Here is a 27,888-nt window from a genome sequence, read left to right as displayed (position 1 = left end):
AAGTGCGAGAGAGCGAGAGGCGGAGGAAGCGAGAGAACGAGAGACCATTCCGCGTGCGCGAGGGTTTCATTTTGGCAATTTCACCAGAATTTGACATCAACGAATGGTCAATTGGCATTTTTTTTTAAATTCAGGTCACTTGACATTTTGAGCTCAATTTTGGGTCATCTGTACAAATTTCTCATTCTCAAGGTCCAAGATGATTTTTGCCCCACTTTAAAATTTTAAGAAATTTGACCTTTTGCTCATCATCAAGCAATTTTACAAAATTACTCTTATTTCTTCTTCTTTCAACGCTCTTCTTCTCTAATACGACCAACTTGGACGAGACCATGCACCAGCTCTGACAAGTCCACACGAGCAGCTCTGTTTGTCTTCTTCTTCTCTCTCTCCCTACGTTCCGTTTTCATTGCATAGCGAGAACAAGCATCAGAGAGCGAGACTAAAGCGCGAGAATGCAAGAGTGAGAGTAAGAGAGCGAGTCTGTGAGAGAAAAGGAGAGAGAGCAAGTCCGTGAGAGAAAAGGAGAGAGCGATCTTTAAAAAGAAAGAGAGTGAGAGTGAATTTCACCCGAATTTGACATCAACAAATATTCTAAAAAATTAATTTTTAGAAAACGGAACAAATCTCATTTTTTCTCTAAAATTTGAGTCATCATCCAGCAAATCCATAATTTCACTGTGTGATGATGGAAGCATCAAATTATAAAACTTATGCTTTAGAGTGGAGAAATGATCATTAGCCTGCTTTGCTTCTCAATTCTCAATCATAAAAACTCATATAATGCCATTTTCACAATTCCCATTATTATTTCTTCCTCTGATTGGTTTACGCAAGAAGACAACCAATAAACAAAGCCCCGAAGACAAAATTCAACGAATTCGGATTAAATATCAAAATGTTCCATAGTTTCAATTATACGTCTTTGTTTTTCAAACATGGCGTTATGAATGAAGTTCCTCCAATTTCTTCCAAAACCTCAATCACGTCAACAACTATGGATCGAGTGGCCAACGACGCACGCCACATACACAAAATCTCCATTCAATTGGGCGCCGCAGAAGCTTTGAACCCCACAATCGCGATTTCGATCATTGTCAAACCCCAATTACCGAGTGGAGCAAATGGGGATTTTGAGAAGTCAAAAGGCTATACGGAGGAAATGGGCATTTTTAGATGTTTCTGTCAACGGCGATTTGTGGGGAGTAATTGGAGTCATCGCCAAGAGTGGAGGATGAAATTCCAAGTGATGAAGCAAATGTTGTTGTGGTGTCGCCACCATTAAGGTATCTCTTCAATCGATCCAAGTCATCAGCAGCATCTAGCATTGTGGGTCTTGTGGATGGAGATTCTTGAGTGCAGAGCAAACCCAATTCGATTAGCTCTCGGATTGCCACTTCCCACATTTTCTTCATTTCAGGTGATTCATCTCTTGAAGCTCTCTGTAGAGAATAATCAACTACTTTTTCTACTCTGCCGTAGTAATGACTCTTCACCCACTTGTGTAAACTTAGCCCTTCAACAAACATGTCATCTATTGGCCTTTTTCTTGTTACCATCTCAAGAACTAGCACGCCGAAGCTGTAAACGTCTCCTTTCATGGAGGCTGTAGAACCAAATGCGTATTCTGCACCAAGAATAGTCGTAACTTAATTGATGCACTTAACATGTTTGATAAAAGTCCTAGATGAAAAAGGGAAAAACAGTGGATGGTTGTCTTGCTCTCTCTCTCTCTCTCTCTCTCTCATTTAAATCGTTGGGAATATATTCAATGATTCAACTTGTCATAGCTTTATAGCTTATCAACCTCAAGCTTTTAGGCCTAGTGATATTGATAACTTATCATGGTATGAAGGGGAGGGTCTTAACTTAAGTTAGAACTCTAGATATGATTCAAAAATGATGCAATTGAATTGGGTGAACTCTTATTAGGTCCCTCTTGCCTCCTTTTTTGTTTTATAGGCATCTTAGTGGAGGTATAGCAGATAGAGATGGAGAAGCTTTTCTCGACTCTGCTATAACTCACTTGACACTCCTATTTTTTTACATTGCTTGGTATGTAGATGAATTGAAATTGAAATTCTTGGACTTTTAAAAGCAGAGAATTGTACCTGGTGCAATGTATCCAATTGATCCAGTTAACATGTTTGCAGTTGACTTTCCCATGTTTTCAACAGTCGCACCACTTCCAATTCCAGGGGTCATTAACCTTGAGATCCCGAAGTCAGAAACAAGGGCTGTCATGTCATCTTTTAGGAGTACATTGCTTGGCTTCAAATCACAGTGTATGACTCTGACTGGAGAATGATGATGCAGGTATGCCATTCCTTCAGCTATATCACTGCATATATTCACCCTCTCAATAAGGTTTAAATCTGAAGAACCCGAAGCCGAGCTGGTAGGTGAATGTGGATATAGATGGTTATCCAAGCTTCCATTTGCCATATATGGTAGAACTAGAGCTTTAAAATCCGGAAGACTACAGGCTGTTATAATTCTTATGAGGTTTCTGTGGCGAATTCGCTTCAAAACTTCACATTCTCTGTTAAAACTCTTTGTGGAATTTCCAGATTGTGTATGCAAAACCTTAACAGCTACTGTTGTTCCATCTGGAAGAACGCCTCTATAGACATGTCCATAGCTGCCTGAACCAATTAGTCTCTGTTGATCAAAACCTCCAGTGGCTTCTGATAGTTGTCTGCTTGTTATTCTTGGAAAATTGTGTATAAAATCTGGCATCTTTGATCTTCTCGATGTTTCACTATTTCGTGCTGAAATAATTGCTTTTAGACGTTGACAAGCAATCCCACAGCATATTGTTGATAAGAAAGATGATATGCATATGACTAAAATGAATATTGTCAAGAATACAGGTGACTGAAACCGATTTCTCTTGCCAGAACAGGCTGGTATTCCAGGAATTGTCCCACAAAGGAGTGGATTGTTCAAAAATGACAGGGGTGTGGATGATTTGAAAAATCCCTCCCTTGGAATCATTCCTTGGAAGTTATTGAATGAAAGGTTCAGGTAAGTGAGAGATTGGAGCTTACCTAGACTGGCTGGAATCATGCCTGACAATTGGTTTTTTGAAATGTCAAATGATTCAAGGTTCGCTAGATCACCTAGGGAATCTGGAAGATGACCTTGGAGGGAATTATTTGAAAAATTTATCAACCTCAGTGCAATGCAACTTGATATTTGAGGGAAGATGCTTCCAGTGAGATTATTGGATGAAAGGTCCATCTCTTGAACATTTTTCAACTTGCTGAGCTCGATGGGCAAGTTTCCTTGAAAATTGTTGTGAGAAAGGTTGATAAAAATTCTTATCTCTTGCAAGCCTAATATCTCTCGAGGAATGCTTCCTGATAACATGTTGAATGATAAGTCCAGCTTTTGTAGACCTGTGCACTTTACCAACGCTGAAGGTATTGTTCCAGACAAGAGGTTATGGTTGAGAAACAAATAGATCATCTGAGTTAAATTTCCAATACTTTCTGGGATTTCTCCTGAAAGTTGGTTGTGAGATAGATCCAACAATCCAAGATGTGGCAACTCGCCTAATGCTTCTGGAATGTCTGAAGTGAAGAGGTTGTGTGATAAGAAAAGCTGCTCCAATTTTGACAACCTGCTTATCTCCGCAGGAATTGTTCCGTTAAGTAGATTTGATGTCAAATTCAGCCCTGCAAGTTTGGAAAGCTTGGCTAAACTTGGAGGAATTGATCCAAATATCTGGTTTTCCTGCAAAGACAGAACTGAAAAATTGACACCTAGATGACCAATAGAATTGGGCAGCCTTCCTCCAAGCCCCATCCCAGCCAACTCAAGCTCCTCTAAACTACTGCAGTTTCTAAGAGAAGTAATGAACGGTTCAAGATTGGTATTTTCATCGTGGCTTACCATATCATTATTTGATAAATGAAGGAAGCTAAGTGAAGGCAGGTTTTCTACAAGCACTGTGGGTAGTTCGCCAGAAAGATGATTATATTCGACATCCAAGTTATAGAGCGAAGTGTTTGTTAAAGAAAGAGGAAGTTCTCCACTGAACTGGTTGTTGTACAGATTGAGATTCCACAGCTTTGGACAATTTCCAATTTCTTCTGGAATTCTTCCTGTTAGGAAGTTGTTGGAAAGGTCTACATTAAGCAACGACGTGCAATTAGAAAAGAGAGAAGGTGGAACTGTGCCATTTAGCTTGTTCTGCATAAGACTCATTACAGTAAGCTTGGACAAACTAGCAAGGGAAGTTGGTATGGGACCTTCCAAATTGTTGCTGTCGAGACGAAGGCGGTGAAGATTTCGAAGAGAGAAAAGTTCAGACGGAATTTCCCCAAAAAGATAATTGTTAATAATATCCAGGACTCGGAGACCCGTGAGATTGGAGAGGAAGGGTGAAAGCTTTCCCACAAGTCCAACATCAATCAAACTGAGCTTTGATACCCGATGATGGTATCGGTCACAAGCAACACCTGTGAAGTTGCATACATCAACAGCCTCAATCCAGTTAGCTAGAGTGGAAGTGGGGTCGTGTATGATGCACTTCCTGAAGGCAAGGAGGGCTGCTTTATCAGTGAGCAAGGACTTATGAGGAGGGTAGTGGTGACCTATAATAACTGGAGTCCCAGAATTCAAAACCAGATACTGAAACAGGAGAAGGAACACAGCTTTGAAGAAAACCATATCAAGCCGAAGAACAATACTACAGTGGAAATGACCTGTAAGGTTACCTTCTTCTCTTATCATATCATCATTTACTGCCTTACATTTCTTCTTCCTGTTTCATAAAGGGGAGGGGGAAAAAACATATAAGAAAATTTAGTGGGATAGGTTTGAGCTAGAATTGGTTGAAAAGTGAGCTAGTGCAGAAGTAGCTGAAAGAGAAAGAGAAGGATTAATGTAATTACTGGTGGGATTTGATATTTTATAGGGAAAAAGTCGGTGGTAGGAATGATGAAATGTGAGACTAATAATGGTATTATTCGCTCATCTTTTGCTTTGTGGAGGGCTGCAATCACTATGATGATTAGATTTTCACTCAATATTTAAAGCTATATCCTAAAAGAGAGCTGTGTGCTGGGATTGTTTTTATGAAGGAATGGAAGAGAAAGAGATTGAACTTTGTGGACTTGGATTAAAAAAAAAAACATCTTATTTCTCTCTCTTTCCTTTGTGGGTGGTGAGTGGGTGTGCTTGTGGGGGACATTCTGGTTTTTCTGGCTGGTGGCTGCAAGATGTTACAAATTTTCAAAATATATATTTTTAGAAATTATTTAAGCATCTTAAACAAATAAGTTAATTACTTAGACCCTATTTTATGTTTTTGGGGATTTTTTTCCTCTTTTAAATGTAATAAAATAAAAATATGTTTAAATAAAAACTATGGTAGTGATTTTTTAAAAGAAAGGGAGGAAACTGGAGGAGAGTGGCTAGAGCACAAGGATGAAAGAAAAAGGCTTGTGATCTGCTCCATAATCAAAATTGTAATAATGATATTTAGACATCACGTTTTCTATGTCCATTGGCTTTGGCTGTGTCTGTTGAACAATAATCAAATCCCTTTTCCGATAAATTAGTTCAAAAGTTCTTTCTTTCCCGTCATTATACTTCTTTACCTGTATATCACCATTTCCTCTGTTTTTTTTTTTTTTTGCACTATGCGTGAATGTTGGAACCAATTTACACGCATCGACTAATCTTACGAGATAACCCGTCTGACCTTACAATATTTGGGTCTCAAGAAAATCCACAGGATATTAAATCCTAGGTTAGGTGACCACCAAGAATTGAACCCATGACTTCTTAGTCATTTATCAAGGTCATACCCATATTTACTACTTGACTAATCCATGATAGTTTCATTGGATCCATCTGTTAACCTTCAAACCACCTTAATTCACATTCCACATGCACACAGAAAAGAACAGAGAGGGACTGAGAGAGATTTCAGTTTCTTGTATGAATTGGAAACAAGGTTTTGTTTTGTCTTGTTTTGTTGTCTTCTTGTTTGCTTTTGGTTATGGATTAGAGGTCAATGCTTGTCGATGAGACATCTGACAAGGTAATGGAATGGATTCCTTTCATTACAAGGATTATAACGTTGATGTCGATGAAAATATTGAGGCAACATAATATATATATATATATATATATACACTGAAATAATATTTGATGGAATTTGATTTTACAAATACCAATACTAACATTGGAGGTTGATTGCAATAATTTATAAACTATAAGGGACTACTTGATCGAATTAAAAGTTTAGGGGTGTAATTGTAACAAATAACAAAGTTTAGGAGACAATTGATAAAATTAAAACTTTAGAAGTGTAATTGTAATAAACTCCATAGTTTAGGGATGGTTTGTGTAATTTCTCCAAACAAACAATTAAAAAAAAGTTGATAAATAAAAAAATAAAACTTCTTGCAAATTTGACAAAATAAATTAAAAAAATTAAGTCTATAGTCAAGACTTAGTACTTTTTCAAAAAGGACAAATAAACATATCCAGTCCATGTCACTTATACATTTGATATCATTGACACATTTGATACACTATTAATATATGGTTATATACTTGATACACTATTGATATACACTTGATGCTCATAGATGTTCTCTCTATTTGTTTCTCTCCTCTATCTGGTTCTTGTGAGGATTAGAGTTAGTTCATACATCATAGCTACACAAAAGAAGAGAGATTCTCTCAACCAATGAAATCGAGAAGTGATGGCACAACACGATTGACGGCGGATGCATGGCGGTGGCTGAAACTAGAACAAAAACTGAAAGAAGAGTTTAGAGGAAAAAGGAGAGAGAGACGTGCAGAGGAAGCTTACTGACAACGACAACCAGCAAGCGACGTGGCTGGCGATCGACGAACTAGCAGTGGTACAGCGAAGGAATTGAAGGAAAGGAGAATAAATTGAAGCAAAAATGAAAACTAATATACTTCTAAATGATGAAATTATTTGACGTTGGATTTTGCGAGAGGAGGAAGAAATCGAATAAAAAAGGAAGAAAAATCCCTTAAATCGAATAAAAAATTGTAAAGAGGAGAAACTTACGCTGGAACTATAAGAGAAAAAAAGGGAGAGGAACGTGGACAATTTTGAAATAAATATAAACCAAATTTTAGATTTGAAAATCTTGCCATATTTGCAAAATAACTAACGTTGGTGACACATTGCCAAATGGTATTTTTAAATTGCTGCTCATTGTAAATTTCCTAAAAAAATTATGATTTTTAAATAAGTCTATTATTTATATTATATTTATATTAGTAACATTTTGTTACTTATTTTTTATGATATAATAGAAATATTAATTTTTTATGTTGAACTTATGGAAATATGAAAATACTTATGTAAATATCGACATGTTGACGAATACATGTACCTAACTTTCAATTTCATGGTTAATAGTTCTCCAATTTGTTCAATGAATTTAAAAATTTACGAATCTAATAGATATAAATTGAATTTTATGTTTAATAGGACAATAAACAAGTTTTTTGGTTCAATAAACTATATATATATATATATATATACACACATATATATAATGGGTAGGTAAAGAGTGAAGATGTTCATCTAATTTGTACAAAATCCAACTCGAATGGGTAGGGAATAAAAGAGAGCGAGGAGAAATTTTTTTCCGTTGACTAAGTGAAGATGACGTCTCTTTCTCCAATCTCGATTCCTTGCCACGTCCCGATTATTATTATTATTATTATTATTATTATTATTATTATTATTATTATTATTATTATTATTAAAAAAACTAGATGTTAGAGGTACTCTCTCACTTTTAAAACTTATGGGATTGAACATTTTAATTTAATCTTTGCAAGTGGAACATTATTATTTGTAGAATAATGATAATGATTTGCAAAATTGGTTATCATATTTGCAAATCTGTCAATAAATGAATAATTTACTAATAATAAATATGAATTTTTTTTAGTTTTTGGATCTAGAACTGTTATATCATTTATGTAGTCTATCAATTATAGAAGTAGATTTCTATCACCAACAAACATTTTTTTTATCTATGATTGAAGTACCATTTTTACATTTATCATTCATATATGTATATCACTTATCAACCATTTTTAAGTCCAATGTTGAATAATTTTTATGTATAATGTCATTAGACTACTAATATGTTCATTAATGATGACTTTTTTATAACTAATGAACTATTTTTATGTCTAATAGCAATCATGTCTCTATATATCACTAATAGAGAACGTTTTATACAAACAACCATTAAAAGAAAAAAGAAAAAAATGTCAAATATTATTTATATCTCCTTTATATCAAGGATAAAATTAATAGCAAATAAACACGTTAATTATCACAAATTGAAAAAGGAAAAGAGAATTGAGGAGTATGTTTAAAATGTTATAGAATGACATGTTTGCAAATTAGTCCTAGAAAATTGCGTAACTGCAAATATATATCTTTCAATGCTACCCATCAATTCTTTTCTTTTTAAAATGTAATCTTATAAAATTTCACATGACAAATATTTTAGAAAAAAAAAAGAACAAAACAATAGTAAACATCCATCCAATCCATATCCAAAAAAATTGATGGATCATATTTATTGTTTATTGATAGACAGTGATATTTTATTATATTTGAAAATATTTTCAGAAATTTTATTATTTAAAATAATTATCCTTTTTGTTTTTCTTTCTAATCGTACAAAAAAAAAAGACATGTTTTTCTAAAAAAAGAAAAAGAAAAGGAAAAAAAAAAAAAAAAAAAAGAGTCATGCTTATAATTTCAATTACAAATGGATTGAGAAAACAAAATGGAAAGCTAAGACATCCATAAGTCCATAAAAGGATTAAAAGATAAGCGAAAGCATTGAAAAGACGACGTAGACAACGACGAGACAAGAGGAACCTTTTTCTCCACTAATGATAATACTATATAGTATTATAATTGAGCCCCAATAACACTATTACTAATACTTGCCCACACATTTATTTTACTCAAAAAGTGCGAAATTACTTATCATATTTATTAAAGAAAATTACAAAAAGTTGTTACAATCACATCTTCAAATTCAATTTGATCAATTTTCTACCATATTAGGAAATGTTGTTTATGATTAGTATCTTATTGAGTGAACAATTGGATGATTCTAAACATCGCATAATGCACAAAGAATAGAAGCATAAAAGGAAGGTAAGCCTTCGAGGAAAGTTCATAGTAATATACATCCTCTCAAGTTCAAGGTGGTAAGGTGGAGACCAACTTGAATTTGTAAAACAAATGAGTGAAGCGACCATGTGATAATGCTTTTGTATAGATGTCAGCTGGATGCTCTATAGTAGAGATGGAACGTAAGATAACAATGTTGCTTTGGAGATGATGAAGGACAAAATGAGTATCATTTTCAATATGCTTGGTACATTCATGGACAACATCATTGTGAGGAAGCTAAATAGCATTATGATTATCCCAAGAAAGTATTGATATGAATTGTCTAAGCATCAAATTATTAATTAGTTTTTATTTAATAACTTTAATGTAATTTCAATATTTTATTTTTGTATGACATTTAGGTAGGGGTAATTTTATTATTTTACTATGAGGCATTTGTTGGGGTTGATACCCTAAATCTCATGGTCTTGTAGTTTGTAATTTGTATTTGTACAAACTTATTGTTAATTTAATAAAATAAGTTGTATTTTATTTGACATTTAGTTGCATTAATCCAAAAACCAATAAACTAAGATCCAAGGTTATTAAATGTATGTAACTTAAACATATATGTGAAGACATTAGGTGGATCATGTTTACGTAATAATCTGAATGGTCTGTAGTAGATGGATAAGATTGGGTACCTTATTCTGATGACACAACGGGCACGACCCGCTTTGTAGTTGTTACAATTATTGTAAAGTGTTGCAAATGATCTGATCATGATCATTCATGTGGAGACATGTGAACGGGGATATCTTATATAAAGAGTTAGTATAAGACCGAATCACGAAATGAATAGTCTCTCTTTATAACACCGTTGCTAAAAGTGACCTACATTTCACTAGGATGACCATAGGTGACTTGATCTGAATCCTGAGTGAGTCGTGAACTCCTGCCTAGGAGGGCGATCCTTTGATTTGTATGGGTGAGAGTTGAAGGATCCTAGATGAGGAGATCCTTGAGCGGAAATGGATTGTCCCAAGTCTCATTTTTATAGAAGTCATAATTTTACAGAGATAGAAAATAATATGCATTAAACAACAAATAATTACAGCATGCTTAATAAAGAAATTGCAGAAAAATAAATAGGGTTCAGAAAATCCTTATCTTTGAAGAACGTTTCTTCAATTGTAAAATCCCGATCTCCAAATTGAGCACTATCACGAATGCAACCTCGATATTTTTAGGTAGATAATCTAGGAGGCTTGAGTTCTGGCTATTTTTTAGGGAAGAGATTGAGAGAAAAGATTAAGAGAAAAGAGAAACAAATGAAGAATGGAGAAAACCTACAAAAAAACACAGAACACTTCTTTCTTTTTTCTTTTTTTTTTCTTTTCTTTTTTTTTTTTTTAAGTGAAACAGCTCTGGCTTTGGATTTCTTAGGGAAGAGATTGAGAGAAAAGAGAAACAGAGAAAGAATGGAGAAAATCTACGAAAAACTCAGAACACTTCTGTATTTTTTTTTTTTTCCAGGAAAAAGGAAAGTGAAGACCAAACTTTCACTCCTACACGTTGTGCAAAGAAAATCATGGAAAGGAGTTACAACTCCCTCCCTAAAAATGGTTTATTATTATTAATGTTAAAATAAAATTAATAAAATTTAATANTTATATTATATATTATATCAAATATAATATATAACCTATAGTTTAATATTATATCCAATACAATATAACCTATGGTTTAATTTTCTCAACAACGATATTTAATATAAATCCTATTTATATTAAATTTAATTATATAAACCAAATTCACATAATTAATATTTGAATCAATATTCAAATATTAAATTTCTCTCAAATTAAATTTCTTAATACTATAATGTATCAAATACATTATATTAATTTATCATATATAATTAAAACCTATTGAGTTATATCATATATAATTAATTCTTTCAATTAATTTGAACAATTCAAATTAATCCAAAAACTGATTCTCATTAAATCTCGTTGAGCTATCGAGGGGACTTCATAGACCTGTAGTTTGAAGCTCCAACCATACGTGAATAATTAATTTAACTCTTTAATTAAATTATTCACCATCTATTATCTATCCATTTGGATATAACCAATCAACAGTATGATGATCCTTCACAAAATTGCTCGTAAGTACAGCTGGGCTGAAATGACCGTTTTGCCCCTGTAGTTATATCTAACTCCTTAAGTACCACTAATCCCTCTAATGAATAATAAATCATAGTCCAACTATGATCAAGCCCATCTCGGGCCAGGAGAGGGTGTGACGCCACATTGTTCAAGCCTTAGAATCAACCTTTAAAGGAGCAATTTATTTACTTGCCCCGACATTGGGGAAGAAGTGAATTTCTTCTTGTGTAACTGTGTTCCCAACTCCCCAATCAGATGAATCCCCAAAATGGTAGGCTTGTTGAGTTGAAAATATGGTCACTCTCACTCAAACAAATCAAAGAACCGCCCTTATGGGTAGGAGTTCAAAACTCACTCAGGATTCAAGTCATGTTACCTATGGTCATCCTAGTGAAATGTAAGTCTATTATGAATGGCGTTATATAATGAGACTAAACATTTCGTGGTCCGGTCTTCTACAAACTCTTTTATATAGAATATCTTCTCTCACATGTCTCCACATGAATGATCAGGATCAGATCATTTGTAGTACTTTACAATAATTGTAACATCTACAAAGCGGGTCATACTCATAGTGTCACTAGGATAAGGTATCCAGTCTTATCCATTTACTACATACCATTTAGGTTATCACTTAAATATGACCCAACCGTATGTCTCTACATACATGTTCAAGTTACAATATAACCTTGGATGTTAGTTTATTGGTTTGTGGTTAATGCAACTAATTTTTATTATATAAATAAAATGTCTGTACATTACAATTACAAACTATAAGACCCTATGAGATTTAGGGCATCAACCCCAACGACCTCCCACTTGACCTAAAGCTAGTGGGGTGTACAATGTAAAAGTCATACTATTTGGGTGGAGAATCGATGTCGTTAATTCGACTTCATACCGAAACAAAAGAAAATTTGTAAAATACCCGAACTACTCCTATTACTACTAAAACGTAGCAACAGCGGCAAGTGCGGGGTCAAACCATAGAGAAGTGAAGAATTAATTCTTTTGGGTTAGATTTAACTGTAGAAAAATAGTAAAAATGAGGGTTTAATTTTTGGTTTTAAATTGGAAATATGCAAAATAAAGTAAAGTGCATGGATATATGAAATGGTAATGGATTTGTGTGGTTCTCGGATCAAGTAGCCATTCAATGTAATTTAAATCATTGTTTTAAGCCAACATATCATATATCCAAATTATGTATGCATAGCTACCCAATTGATGTGAATTAATTAATTTCTACAAGCCTGAAAATCAATTAATTCGAATCCATCAAGCGTCCTAATTTGTAATTAAGGCTGGAAAGATCGTACCTCAACTAACCTACATATTCCTAGATGCAATTGGGTCCTTAGCAGCCATAAGGAACTAGAAACACATGCATTAAGATTCAGGATTCAACCATGTTGATTAAGTGTCAAGACAGCCATGTTCAAATAATCAAATTATTTTTTAAAATCTGGATTAAACGTGCGATGCAAAGATTCAAGACTAGCCTATAAACCTAAGCATGTTCATTTAATCTGTGCTAGAAGGGTAAATTCAAAGCATGGATGATTACAAGGATATGTGCAAGCTTGAATTTAACTAGCTAAGACATGCGATCATGATAAGGGCGTCAATCCAACACATAAAAACAAGTCTAAATTAAACAGGATTAAAAAAACATAATTTTGAATTAAAGCACAAAATTGAACAGAAAACTCATCAAAATACAAAGAATGCTTGATCCAAGAACTAAACAAAAGATTACCTCATCGATTCATAGAAAAACCAATGGGATAAAGTCCAAAACACATCCACAATCTGAAAATAAAATAAAAACTAATCTAAAGATACTGAAAATTGAAAGAAAAGAAAGAAGGATAAAGTTTTACTTCGGCCTCCATCAATTTGGCCTCCTAAATTCGGCATATTTTGACCTAGGGCCGAGGAGAAGTATATATAGAGATCAACGTTGTGTTGCAATGCTTAAAATAGCATTACAATGTTGATGCAGCTGAAGGGAAGTGCCAGGCAAGAAGTCCAACGCATGGCCAACGCTCACTTGTGTGCGCGCCTCGTTGCTTGTCCGTCAATGGTCGCAATGTCGCAACGCTCTAGAGAAGAACGTTGATGCTTCTGTCTTTCAACGTTGAGATACGTTGGAACGTTGGCGATGATTCAACTCCGGAGCATCATGACGCTTGGAGTAGCGTTGCAACGCTGAGTCTTCTGTCAGATACTCGCTACTAGCTGCTCGATGACTTGATACTCAATGCTCGTTGATTTGGTAGTATTTTCTTGATTACTTGACAATATTTTAATCGATGGTACTCGATGATGCTCGATGGTTGATCATACTTGGTGGAACTCGATGGCATTTTGGTAATTTCAGCTCCTTCGAAGCCTGGATGTTCAAATCAACTCCAAATTACTTCAAATTAATCCCGTTCTTCACCAAATGATTAATTCTATCTCTTGATTGCTCGGTACTTACAAAACAAGGAAATAAACACATAAATTCACTAACAAGCCCGAATTAAGCTAGGAATAATAACTCTTTTTTAGAGTTATCAAACACCCCCAACTTAATTCTTGCTCGTCCTCAGCAAGGTAGAAACACACAATCAAGTAGAAAATAATTAAAAACATGCTAGCTTAATTTGCAATGTTGTTACTCCAGTCTCAACAGTCAAATCAAATGAAATTTGTAATCAAGAACGAAATTCAATTATGATCAATCAATGAAGCACAAGTTTAAAAATGATTCTTGATCTATTCACGCATGAGTGAACCTAGAGTCTTGCTAGTTAAGCTTGGATAGCCCGAAACGGTTTTATAAGGTCCTCATCCCATTTTTTCCCCTATTCTGGTTCGGTTATCGATGTTGGACATACTACACTTGCAAATACGAGGGCAACACTAAGACAAGGGTGTCTAAACTCACACACACAAAATATAAAGGGCATTTATTTTACCTAGAAGGCTAGCTTTCACACCCCATTACCGGAAACCTATCACTCTTTTCTTGTGAGCCCTAACTAGACATGGCAGAGGTAGCTCTTTTCACCTCTATCCATGCACACACATACACCAACATGTCTAGTTTTGCTCTAAAACAAGTATAGTTATTCCTAAGTCAAAGGTGGACCTTTCGGGGTAACAACGGAAGTACAAACCAGATAACCCAATTCTAAGCATGCAAGACTTTAATTTCGCAAAACAATGACTTAAGATGCATGAGAGATAAGAAATTTTTTTAATTTGGGCTAAAATCATGACCATGCTTTCCTAACGTTCTTTCATGCAAATTTCATTACAGGAAGAGTGTGTCATAAACTATCATGATAACAACAGAGCAAATAGCAAGGAAGGCAATTAAAGCACACAACATACTACCTGATGGGTACCACATCCCCAAGTTAAAATGAACATTTTCCCCAATGTATTTCAAGTAAAGCTTAAAAAGAATAAAAACAAGGGAACAGAAAACCTCCCCTGAAACAATATCGCGCAGGATGGTGGTGGTAGTAGGATTGGCTTCCAAGAAGATGCTCTTCTCTCTTCTAGGTCGTTCCTACAAAACGAAAACAAAAAGAAAACTAATCTAGAAAATAAATAAAGAAAGCAGTAAATTTTATCATCTGGCTCCCTCCATTAAGGGCAAATTCTTAACGTTGATTGCTTAACGTGACCTGTCCCCTGTCAAGGCACAAACAAATTCTCGTATTTCTCTGGTCTCTTCTTGGATGTGTCGATATAGCCCGGTAAGGCTATAAGACTCTTCATCTTTTGAAGAGAACCAAACAGATCGAATTTGTTATTTTTAATTTTTTTAAAAGAAAAAAAAAGAAAAATCAAAAGATTCAAGGATTGACTCAACTGAAAATAAAGACTCCAACTCAACAAACTCTACTGACTCATGAGGTGAAGGTGAGCAAAATTCAAAAATAAAAGAAATACCAGTACAAAGAATAGGACAAGGCTTGGGAGCCTCTGAATCTTTTATTAGGGATTCTTCCAAATTAAGCCTATACTCATACTTAACTTCACAAACTTGTTCTTGGCGTGGAAGAGGATAAACATCATCATCTGAATCGATCCATGCATATTCCCTAACAAGGTTGGCCTCAGTGCCACAGACGTAGGACGGTTCTGAATGATTTTTTACACACTGAGAAAAATCATTAGTACGTTCACAAATTAAGTAATCCAATGTCTTATCTTGATAAAAAAAAAATTCGAGGAACGAGCTGCTCTGCAGAATCATCGATGCATGTATCTCCCCTACACACCTTGGTATCCTCAGAAGATGATTCTCAAGACTCCTTCAGTCTCCTAACTAATTCAGTAATCTGAGCGATGTGGTCACTCAGACTCTAAAGCTCAGCTCTAACCTCATGTTCGAAATAGAGGTCATCCTACTGGAAACTGATGGGTTCTTAATAATTATAGGGGCACTTTTGCACAAACTCACCAGAGCGATTAGAAAGTTCCTTAACTATATCCTCCAAAGAAATACCTAGATTGGCATACTGATATGGCATCGACAATGATGTTTGGCTAGGCCACTCCCAAGGAGGATAATATTCACATTCAAGACCATGCGAATTTTGAATCTACATACTAGCCATAACTTGAACAATAGAGGTTAGTTCAGAAATTTGATCTCTAAGCCCACGAATCTCTTTTACCTTTGGTGTTTCTCGTTGTTCCGCGTAGCTCGCTTGAAGCACATAAATGTTTATATTTTCTGTCATTGAAAACAAGTAGACACAAAAGAAAGAAAATATTTTTGGGGTTTTTAAAGTTTAACAGTCAATTCTAACTAAAAGATATTAATTGGCTTGCTTCAACCAACGACGCCATATTTTTGGAGTTTTTAAAGTTTAACAGTCAATTCTATTGGGAATGGTGTCCTAAATCTCCTGGTAATATCGTAGTTTGTAAACTCTGTAAACATATTGTTATTAATAAAATAAGTGTTATTTTATAAGCATTTACTCAATCCAATAAACTAAGATCTTAGGTTATTTTATGTAACTTAATCATGTATGTGGAGACATACAAGTGGATCATGCCTTAAGTAATAACCTAAATGGTCTGTAGTAGATAGATAAAGGAGGGATACTTTATCCTTGTGACACTACGGATATGGCCCGCTTTGTAGATGTTACAAGTGTTGGAAAGTGCTACAAATGGTCTGATCCTGATCATTCATGTGGAGACATGCGAGTGAGGGTATCCTATACAAAGATTTGTTTACCGGACCACGAAATGATTAGTCTTATATAACGCCGTTGATAATTGAGAATTACATTTCACTAAGATGACTATAGATGACATGACCTTAATCCTGAGTGAGTTGGGAACTCCTGCCTATAAAGGCGGTCCTTTGATTTGTATGGGTGAGAGTGGCCAGATTGCCAACTCAATAAGCCTACCATTTTGGGGATTTTTCTGATTAGGGAGTTGGGAACTCAACTATACAAGACGGAATTCATTCCTTCCTCGAAGTAGGGATAAGTAGATAAATTGCTCCTTTAAGGCTGATTCTGGTTCTTGAACATAGTGGTCACATCCTCTCTTAGGAAGAGAGGACTCAGTCATAATAGGACTATTACTTATTGTTCATTAGAGGAATCAGTAGTACTTAAGGAGTTAGATGTAACTATATGGACAAAACGGTAAATTGATCCAGTTGTACTTACGAGCGATTTATGAAGGGTCATCGCACTGTTGATTGGTTATATGGACACAAAAATATATCTGTAGTGCGAAGAGTGTAACTATTGTCTTTAGTGGAGTGCCCAGCAGTTAACAGATGGTGGATATCATGATTAAATAGTTTAGTCAGTTATTTACGTATTGTTGGAGCTTCAAGCTATAGGTTCATAAGGTCCCATTGGTAGTGTAATGGGTTTAAGTTGAGACTCAGATTTTGGGTTAGTTTGAAGTGTTCAAATTAACAAGAGGAAATTTGATTATATATTATATAATTAAATTGATTCATTTATATGTGATATAATTGATATGATGTATTTGATACATTATTTGATTGGAAGAATTAATATAAATATGATTTATATTAAATACCATAAAATAGAAAAAGAACTATGGTTTATGTGTTTCATATGATGAAATATTAAAACTATAGGTTATAAATATAATATGATAAGTTAGTTATTGTATTTATTTATAATATATTAATTATGAGATAATTAATATTAATTTTCTCCAATAACCGACTTGAGTGAGAGGTTATTTGCAGTTTATGGTAATTGTGAGATGAAAAAGAAAACAGTTTTCCAAATCATTCATCCGAATCGTTCTCACAAAATCACTACCGAGTAAAATGTTTTACTAAACGATAGCCTCAGAGACTAAACGATCAAGTATCGAGTATTCTATACGATAGTTACTCGTTGCTACACGATCAAGTAGCAAGTCTATTCGATAGGTTTCTTCTTCTACACGATCAAGTATCAAGTCTATACGATAGACTTCCTTCTTCTACCGCATACTCGATTGTTTACTTCCTCCATTCCTCTATCCAAAGTCACACAAAGCCCACAACTCCTAAATTCTCACACAAAATAGCCTTTATGGTGGTGTCTTATTCTGTTCGAGGGTCGAGGATCGAGTTGTACTCGATTGTGATTGAGGTTTATCCAGTTCATGTTGTTTGTTGTGTTGCTCGTTGCATTCGTGCTGTTGAACGCGTTGCCGAACGATCGAAGGATACATGAAGAAAGGGTTCTTCAAAAGGTATTGTTTACTCGATCCCTTGTTTGTTCTTTAAGAAGCATGTTGTAATTTACTCGTTATGCATAATCTCTTCTATTAGATTGTAAAGTATGTGTTCTTTCTCAATGGATTTTGGAACGATCGATTTCCGCTCACTGGTTCTCTATTTTAGAGTTCCTTCAAATTCTAAAATACAAAGTACACAAATCAATAAACTAGGGCACAAACTGCCTAGTACAAATCTTTCACTTGCCCTAGTCTAAATGTGGCCTATCCTATAGACCCATACTCTACAGGTAACCTTCAAACACCTTAGCCGTGAGGGCCTTTGTAAATAAATTAGCAACATTATGCTTCAAAGCTATCTATGTGATGATCACGTCTACTCGATGCATAATCTCTCGAATGAGATGATACTTTCGCTCTATATGTTTAACAGGCTTGTAACTCCTAGACTCTCGGGAATTAGCCACAACACCACTATTACCACAATAAAGTGTGATGAACTTTGACATGTCTGGAACGACTTTCAAATCCTCAAGAATTTTCTAAGCCAAACAAATTCCTTAGCACTTCACAAATCACTACATACTTAGCCTCCATAGTGGAGTCAGTAATGCACCCTTGTTTGTTGCTTCTCCAGACTACTACTCCTCCATTAAGAGTGAACACTGATCCTGATGTGGATTTCCTAGAATCCTTATCATTCTGGAAATCAGAATCCGTGTATCTAGTAAGGATCAGATCCTTAGAACCATACACGAGCATGTAGTTCCTCGTTCTCCATAAATACTTGAGGATGTTCTTAACAGCGGTCTAGTGATCAAATCTTAGATTAGGCTGGTATCTACTAACTATCCTCACAACATAGCAGATGTCAAGTCTCGTACATAACATCACATACATCAGGCTGCCAACAGCCGATGCATAAGGGATCCGTCTCATTTTCTCAACCTCTTGAGATGTCTTAAGATACTACTCCTTGGACAATATCACTCCATTCCTGAAAGGTAGTAAGCCTCTCTTGGAATTCTGCACCGAATACTTGATAAGCATCTTGTCAATGTATGATGCTTGAGACAGAGCTAGCGTTTTGTGTTTTCGATCTCTAAAGATCTGAATTCCTAGAACAAATTGAGCCTCTCCCTAATCTTTCATTTGGAATTGGGTCGCTGGCCAGTTCTTAACTTCAGTTAGTAGACCTACATCATTCCCAATGAGTAGGATATCATCTACATATAACACTAGGAAAGATACTGAACTGTTGATGATCCTCTTGTATACACAAGGCTCGTCAACATTTTGATCACAGTCATAAGATTTGATCGCTGTATCAAATTTTATATTCCAAGTTTGAGAAGCTTACTTTAGTCCATAAATGGATCAATTAAGCCTGCAAACCTTTTTCCTTGACCTTGGGTTATGAATCCCTCAGGTTGCTCCATATAAATGGTTTAATTAAGATTGTCATTCAGAAAGGCAATCTTGACGGTCATCTGCCAAATCTCGTAGTCATAATATGAGGCAATGAACAAGAGGATCCAGACAGACTTTAACATGCCAACAGGTGAGAAAGTCTCCTTATAGTCGACTCCCTCAACCTAGGTATAACTCTTTGATACTAGTTTAACCTTGAAGGTTTGCACCTTCTCATCAACACCTTGTTTTCTCTTGTAGATCCATTTGCAACCTATAGGTTTAACCCCATTGGGTAAATCTATAAGATCTCAAACCGAATTAAAGTACATTGACTCTATTTCGAGATCCATAGCTTTGATCCACTCATCTTTGTCAACATCCTCCATTGCCTTCTTGTAAGACAATGGATCCTCAACATCTCTATCAGCTACCGTAGCAAGGATTTTCGTTAAGCCCGTGTAACGGACAAGTGAGTTTGCAAGCCTTCCACTGCGTCAAGATTCCCTCAACACTTGAGGTGGATTTGACCTATTAGATGATCCAACTTCAACAACTCCTTGTTGAGGTGTTGGGTTCTTCAACAACTCTTGTTGAAGGTTTAGTAGTTTCTTTGGAAAGTTCATTCAACATAACTTTACTGCGGGGCTTATGCTCCCTTATGTGGTATTCTTCAAGAAAAGTAGCATTTGTCGAAACAAACACTTTATTTTCTTTAGGGTCAAAGAAGAAACCACCTCTCGTTCCTTTGAGGTAGCCTACAAATAGGCACAATTTTGAACGAGATTCTAGTTTCTTAGGATTTGCCTCAAGCAAATGTGCTAGGCAACCCCAAATTCTGAAATGACGTAAGCTAGCTTTACGACCATTCCATAATTCCAAAGGTGTTATGATAACACTTTTGGATGGAACGCAGTTCAAAATATACACTGCAGTCTCTACTGCATGTCCAACAGGGTTTGATTTATCCTTTCTAATACATCATTTTGCTGAGGTGTACCAGGTGCTGAGAGTTGGGATACAATTCCATGTTCTATCAAATAGTTTTGGAATGTCAAATCCATAAACTCTCCACCTCGATCAGATCGAAATGTCTTAATTGTTCTATTTAATGCAATTTCAACTTCAACCTTGAATTCTTTGAACTTTTCAAAAGATTCAGACTTAGGTTGCATTAAATAACATATCCATAGAAGTATTCAAAACCTCCCATTGCTTTGACATTCATTGGACCATAGAAGTTTGAATGTACCAGCTCTAGAGGTTCTTTGGCTCTATGACCTTTTCCAGTAAAAGGTCTTTTAGTCATTTTGCCTTCAAGGCATGACTCACATACAGGTAAAGAATTTTCTTCTAACTCGCTCAAAATTCCATTCTTCACCAATCTCTTAATCCTATTGAGATTGATATGTCCTAGTCTTAAGTGCCAAAGTTGGGCATTTTTCTTAGGAGAAATTTTAAGCCTTTTATATTGAGTTACCGTAGTTTTAAACAGTTCAGTGTTATGAAGTGCCTTAGTTTCTAACGATATTAGCACATAAAGATTGTTTTACAGTTTAGCAGAACAAATATCAACGCCATTTTATGAAATAAATACTTTATTTACATGGAAGTTGATACAATAAGATTGTTCAAGCAAACACTTTACATAAATTAGGTTCCTTTTCAAACCATGAATTACATACACATTTTCTAGTAAAATAAATTTATTCTGTAAAATTAACTAGAGACATGTTCAGTTCCAACCCGCATCATTATATCACCAGCATAAGTTGCCGCCAGGAACTAATTTTTTGAAATGAAGAACAAACGTGGTTAGTGGCGCTAGAATCTATAATCCAAGTATAATCATCATTCTCCACTAAGCAGGTTTCCAAAACAAGTAAATCATATTTACCTTCTTTGGCTTTCTTTTTTTCTGCTAAGTACTTGGGACCAGTTCCTCTTCTAATGTCTCTTCTGGTTGCAATGGAAACAAATTCCCTTTACAACCTTGGCTTTCTTGCCCTTTTGAGCAGCAGCTGGTGGGTCAGCTTTCCCCTTTCCACCTTTCTTCTTCTTCCACTTTTTGGTGCCAGAGGAAGAAAGTACATACTTTTTCCCAGAGGCCGGACCTCTGTGAAAATTCTTAGAGGATGAAGTAACATTTGTCTCACCCTTCTGTTCTTTGCTTTTCATCAAAGGCTGGAAGGTCTGTAGCTCGTTGAGCAAGATGGTTATCTTATAGTCAATACTATTCAAAACAACATTACTATGGAAGGTAGGAAACTTTCAGGTAAAGATTCCAAACTGAAGCTAACCTGGCTGGCATCATCAATGACAGATCCATTCATCTCCGCCACGTTGAAGTGGACCATCATGTTAAGAACATGTACTCGAACAGATGCCCTTTCTTGTATAAGGGCATTGAAGATGTGCTTGAGAGTGTCATGTCTGAGTTGTGCAGACGCCGAACACAGGGACTCCATGATTTCACGGGCCGTGAGCATGGGTTCATGTTTCTTGGCCAAGACCTCGGTAAGACTCACCAAGATATATCTCGGGCCTTTTTTTTTACCCATGTCCAACGCTCGTATGCTTCTCGAACATTTCGAGCAGCATTAAGAGTTAGAATGGGAGGATAGTCCTCCATAAGGACAAAACAAAGGTCATCGATTATAAGGATTGTGTTGATCGTCTTTTTCCAAGAAGATTAGTTTTCGCCCGTTAATTTATCAGTGATGAGTAAATTTAGGGATGCAGAAGTCATTGTGAAATAAATTTGTTGAAACCATACAAATTATTTATAATTAGTCTATTTGCATTAAACCAACAAGACAACCAATCAATTTTAGCAAAATAGTCTAGTGTACCCTAAGTGACATCTATTTTGCAATGAGGTTTTAGTAAAGCAGGACAAAAGTTACCGTAGGGTGATCAAGTGCCCATTCACTGAAATGAGACCATCTCAACTAATAGACAGAACAACTCCTTATTACTATCACTATTAGTCACTATTGTTCGGTCCGGAATTTGTTAAACTCACTTAACAATTCTTGTAATTGTAACCCCTCATTTTAGATCCTAGAGTTCCGCCTCAATGAGCAAACCGTTGGGAAAAATCGATTGGTACATGAAACTAAAGCAAATTATCCACTTCTGGAGGTTGAATAAAGTGTCATGCAAAAATGCCATCCTTTAGGGGGCACCCACGGTGCCACAAAACCATACATGAAACTTTACGTCAAACTAATTAAAGAGACTGAGGGATGTGTTGTCACATGTCCCATTCCCACTTACTATAAACAGTCTCTCCATTCACCTTGGTATTGATCTATACAAATGCCACCCATAGGGGGACACCCTTGGTACCTCGAGGCCGAGTATAGATCTCACGGTGTAAATTTATGGAGAAACGTGAAGAGGATGAAATGAAGTATCATATACCTCATTTTCCTCCTACTGAGTGTTTTACCTAAGTTAATTAACTTAGGAAAATCTGACTACTGATTTTTAACTAAGTGATTGTTTAATTTTTCCAAAGAAACAACACTTGCCTTTGGATAGTTAAACAATTTTGATTAAGGTCTATTAAACTCTTTAACAAACTTTAATCAAACTTTCATGCTTGTAACAAATCTATCTAATTCACCTTTCTAGGTCAGTTCACAGATAGGGGTGTTATGTCTTCGTCAACTTAAATACCTCAGCATAGACAGAACTAGCCTTTGACAAAAGGTTCCTTATAGATACATTTGTTACAATATTTAATCTTTTAATTAAGATCAATTTAATCTTATTAAACCGACTAAAAGATTAAACTAAAATTTTTAATCTCATTAGAAAAGTGATCTTAGTTTTATGTGAATCATGTTTTAAAACAATTTTAAAAGAAGATTATAACGTAAGATTTGCATGTAACTCTGAATTATTTATTTTAATTTCTAATTTCATTTTGTTATAACAATTATAAACAAAAGAAATAAATTAAAACCATACATTGCATGTTTTGACATACTTTAGTAAACTATAACATTTATAAATTAACCTAAAGTAGTGTCATGCTTCATGCAATTTCATTTCATTACTAACATATTGAACATTTATATAATAAAATAATGAACCATACTATAGCATACATCCATACATATATTGAATCATATATTATAACAATTATAATATAAATGATGCATGAATATACTATTAGTGCATGCATGCATATATTATAACATTTATATTATATGATGCATGAGCATGCTATATTAATTAAATCATGCATATACATATATTATAATACTTATAATATAAATGATGCATGAATATACTATTAGTGCATGCATGCATATATTATAACATTTATATTATATGATGCATGAGCATGCTATATTAATTAAATCATGCATATACATATATTATAATACTTATAATATAAATGATGCATGAAATTAAATGCATAGCTTATGGTGGGATTTTATACTATATGGAATACTTTATGGTATATAAATATAAATGAAATTCATACATCAAATGTATAAAATAAAAGCAATTAACGGGCTAGGATTGAACACCTAAAAGGAAATTTAAATTTAAATATTACAAATAAATATCCATTTAGTTCGAAACAGGTGAATTAGGCCTTGAACCGCCCGAACCAGACCACAAATAGCTCAAACCAGCCATGAATCGATCCAGAAGATCCCAACCAACTCGAACTGGAGAAACCACGAACGGAACCAGACCAGCAGACCATGAACCGTGCGAACCAGAACTAGATACCGCGTGTCCTCTCCATCTCGGAGTGTCGTGACATCGTGCCCTAATGTCACGACGTTATAGAGATGACCTTCATCTGTCGTATCGCAGCATCGTGATTTTAGGGCATAGCATCACGATGCTACAGTTTTGAACTTCTTTGAAATACCTCCGATTTTGGCCTTATTTTCACCAGATCGTCACCAAGAACATCACGAGTGACCCAAAGACTAAATTACAGACTCGATTGCTTGTTTATGCATCAAAACATGGGCCTTTGGTTCCTCAATTTAGGGTTATATGTGTTTGAGAATGGGTTATTTTTTATAAAACAAACTGGTTGTGGGTTTTGTGGGCAGTCATTGTAGGAGTGAGGTTCTCCATACCCACACAACTAGCAATGGGATGTGCGAAGGTGTCCATCTGGTGTACCTTTTGAGTTTTGCTGCATTTCCCATTGGTAAATTGTGCAATAGGTTTGTCATTGCAACCACCTGTGCAGAGATAGTAGTTATTGCATTAGAGTCAATTGCATTCACGTTCTGAGAATGCCTTCTACTGTTTGTTCTAGGATAAGTATCATCAACCCATTCCATATTGTGCTTTGCAATGCGTTCTAAAATTTTCTTAGCCTCATTATACAATTTGTCCATTATGTCGCCAACTGTGGCTACATCCGCTGCCATCTAGGATGGTCTATTCAACCCCCCATAAAAAGTTTCCATCTGGGCAGTCAAGCATAGTCCGTGGTTGGGACAATTCTTGACCAATCTCTTGAATTTGTCCCATGCCGCAGTCAAGGTGTCAAACTCTCCTTGTTCAAAGTTCATAATCTCCCGATGCCTCCTTGCGTTGACCGTGGAAGGAAAGTACTTTTGCATGAACTTTTCCACCAACTTTTCTCACGTTGTTATCTCACCATGTTCTAAAGAACTCGCCCACTGCTTGGCATCATCACGCAGAGAGTAGGGAAATAAGGATAGTCTGATAGCTTGTAGTGTGATTCCAGGAATCACAAACGAGTTACATTTTTCCAAGAAGTGTTTCATATGGACATGTGGATCTTCACTGCGTATGCCTCCAAACTGCCTTGCTGTTTGAAGCATTTGGAGCATCACAAGCTTCATTTCAAATCTCGTCCCATTAGGCATTGGATATATGATCCCTAGCAAAAAGTCATACAATACAAGTGATGTGTACTCTCACATTGGACGCATACTATTATTTGCCATCAGGATCGAGTTTATGGCAGCATTGGCTAATTGCGGAGCTAAGTTCTGGTTCCTTTGATCGTTCGTGATCCATTGTTGTTGTTGTTGTCTTTGTTCTTTATTATTGCCTTAACCTTCGACGACGATAAGATTGATTCCTTCGCCTAAAGGTCCTTTCAACTTCAGGGTCGTATATGAGTTCATGAGTATTCTCCCTTCTCATAAAACGCTTACAATCTTAGGCTTGACTTGTAATACTTCTTTAGCTAAAAATTCTCTACAAAAGAGACAAGCAAAATTTTAGTTAGTTCTGTTGCTAAAATCCTCGACAGCGGCGACAAAAACTTATTTGCCTCGTGATTTGTCTTAAAAATGCTTATGAATGAAGGTAAAAGATGATAACTTAGATGAATGGTGATGATTGATGAATTGCTTCTCTATGTGAGAAGAGTAGGTGATGCGTCGATGTGGTTGTAGTTCACTTATATAATGCATACAAGCTTTCCTGAATCAAACCCAAGTATAAATCTGACTCAAGCTTCCCAGTAAGTCCAGAATCGAACACAGGGATTTTTTTTACGGCCTAACACAGACATTGTGTTGTGTCAATTGTAGAAGGTTCCCAGATTAATGAGAGTGAAGATTATTTATGAAGAAACTCTAAATATAGAGAACCAATGAGTGGAAGCAGATCGTTCCAAATCCCATTGTGAAAGAACATAAACATTTACAATCAAACAGAACAGTTATGCATCAAATCTAAATTACAGCATGCTTCTAAGTTAAAAAAAAAAGGATCGAGTAAACATACATTTGAAAAACCCTTTCTTCTAGTGTTTCCTCGATCGAACACAAATGCGTCCAAATGCATGAACGCAATGATCAAACCTAGCAAATAGCACAAACTGAAAAATACTCGACGATTGGGTAAACGATCCTCAAGGCATAAAACTCGATCCTCGACCCTCGAACAAAAACTCGAAACTTCCACGAGGCTACCTGGCATTCTCGGTGTGACAATCCAAGAGATGTGGGCTCTGTATGGATTTAGGAAGAGGGAAAGATGAACTAGACGATTGGGTAAACGATCGAATAGGTGGCAGAAGGAATAAGTCTATTGTATAGATTTGGGTACTCGATCGTTTAGTAGCGAGTAATTATTGTATAGAAAAAACTCGATCGATCGTTTACTCTCTCAACAAATTATCATATATCTTGCTTCACGTATCGTGGAATGAATAATGAAAACACTTTTTCTTTTTTATCTATTCGGTTGCCATAAACTGACTAAAACCACCCACTAAGGTGGTTATTTGGAGAAAACTGAAAATAAATTATCTCATAATTAATTTATTATAAATAATAACTAATTTATCAAATTATATTTATAAGTTTTAATATCACATCATATGCAACATATAAACCATAGTTCTTTTTCTCCTTTATGGCATTTAATATAAATCATATTTATATTAATTCCTCTAATTAAATAATAATGTATCAAATACATTAAATCAATTATATCACATATAATTGAATCAATTTAATTATATCATATATAATCAAATACCCTCTTGTTAATTTTAACATTTCAAACTAACCCAAAAAACTGATTCTCAAATGAATCCATTGAACTACCAAGGGGACCTTATGGACCTGTAGCTTGAAGCTCCAATGGTACGCAAATAACTGACTAAACTTTTTAATGATCCACCATCCGTTAACTGCTAGGCACTCCACTAAAGACCGACAGCTACACTCTTCGCACTATAGATATATTTTTGTGTCCATCGGATATAACCAATCAACAGTACGATCACCCTTCACAAATCGCTCGTAAGTACAGTTGGGCCAATTTTTCGTTTTGCCCCTGTAGTTAAATCTAACTCCTTAAGTACCACTGATTCCTCGAATGAACAACATATCATAGTTCAACTATGAGTAAACCCTTCTCAAGCCAAGAGAAGGTGTGGCACCACATTGTTCAAGCCCCAAAATCAGCTCTTAAGAGAGCAATTTATCTACTTACCCTTACTTCAAAGAAGAAGTGAATTCCGTTTTGTGTAGCTGAGTTCCCAACTCCTCAATCAGACGAATCCCCAAAGTGGTAAGTTTGAGTCGGCGATCTGGCCACTCACACCCATGTAAATCAAAGGATCGCCCTCATAGGTAGGAGTTCACAACTTACTCAAGATTAAGATCATGTTACCTATGGTCATCCTAGTGAAATGAAAATCTCTGTCATGAACGGCTTTATATAACGAGACTAAACATTTCATGGTCCGGTCTTATACAGACTCCTTTGTATAGAGCATCCCCGCTCGCATGTCTAATACACGAATGATCAGGACAAACCATTTGTAGTACTTTACAATATTTGTAACACCTACAAAGCGGGCCACACTCGTAGTGTCACCAGGAGAAGGTTTCCCTCCTTTATCCATATACTACAGACCATTTAGGTTATCAC

At 35.4% G+C, this 27,888-nt stretch overlaps 1 protein-coding gene and 1 long non-coding RNA gene across 2 annotated transcripts; one reads left to right on the top strand and one right to left on the bottom strand.

Moving 5' to 3' along the window:
* Nucleotides 1-767: 767 nt before the first annotated feature.
* Nucleotides 768-6,661, bottom strand: LOC120090937 (putative leucine-rich repeat receptor-like serine/threonine-protein kinase At2g24130). Its single transcript, XM_039048638.1, has 2 exons — nucleotides 2,112-6,661; nucleotides 768-1,627 (listed from the first exon to the last, which is right to left on the bottom strand). Exons 1-2 carry the CDS (start codon nucleotides 4,738-4,740, stop codon nucleotides 1,173-1,175), a joined length of 3,084 nt encoding a protein of 1,027 aa, XP_038904566.1. The 5' UTR covers nucleotides 4,741-6,661; the 3' UTR covers nucleotides 768-1,172.
* LOC120090938 lies at nucleotides 4,576-7,137 on the top strand. The gene is made up of 2 exons (XR_005485614.1): nucleotides 4,576-4,714; nucleotides 6,659-7,137. It is a non-coding gene; the product is annotated as an uncharacterized LOC120090938 (long non-coding RNA).
* The last annotated feature ends 20,751 nt before the right edge of the window (nucleotides 7,138-27,888 follow it).

Source organism: Benincasa hispida, chromosome 11 (assembly GCF_009727055.1).
Source record: "Benincasa hispida cultivar B227 chromosome 11, ASM972705v1, whole genome shotgun sequence".
In the NCBI taxonomy this organism is placed as follows: Eukaryota; Viridiplantae; Streptophyta; class Magnoliopsida; order Cucurbitales; family Cucurbitaceae; genus Benincasa; species Benincasa hispida.
This window is presented reverse-complemented; position numbering and strand designations above follow the sequence as displayed.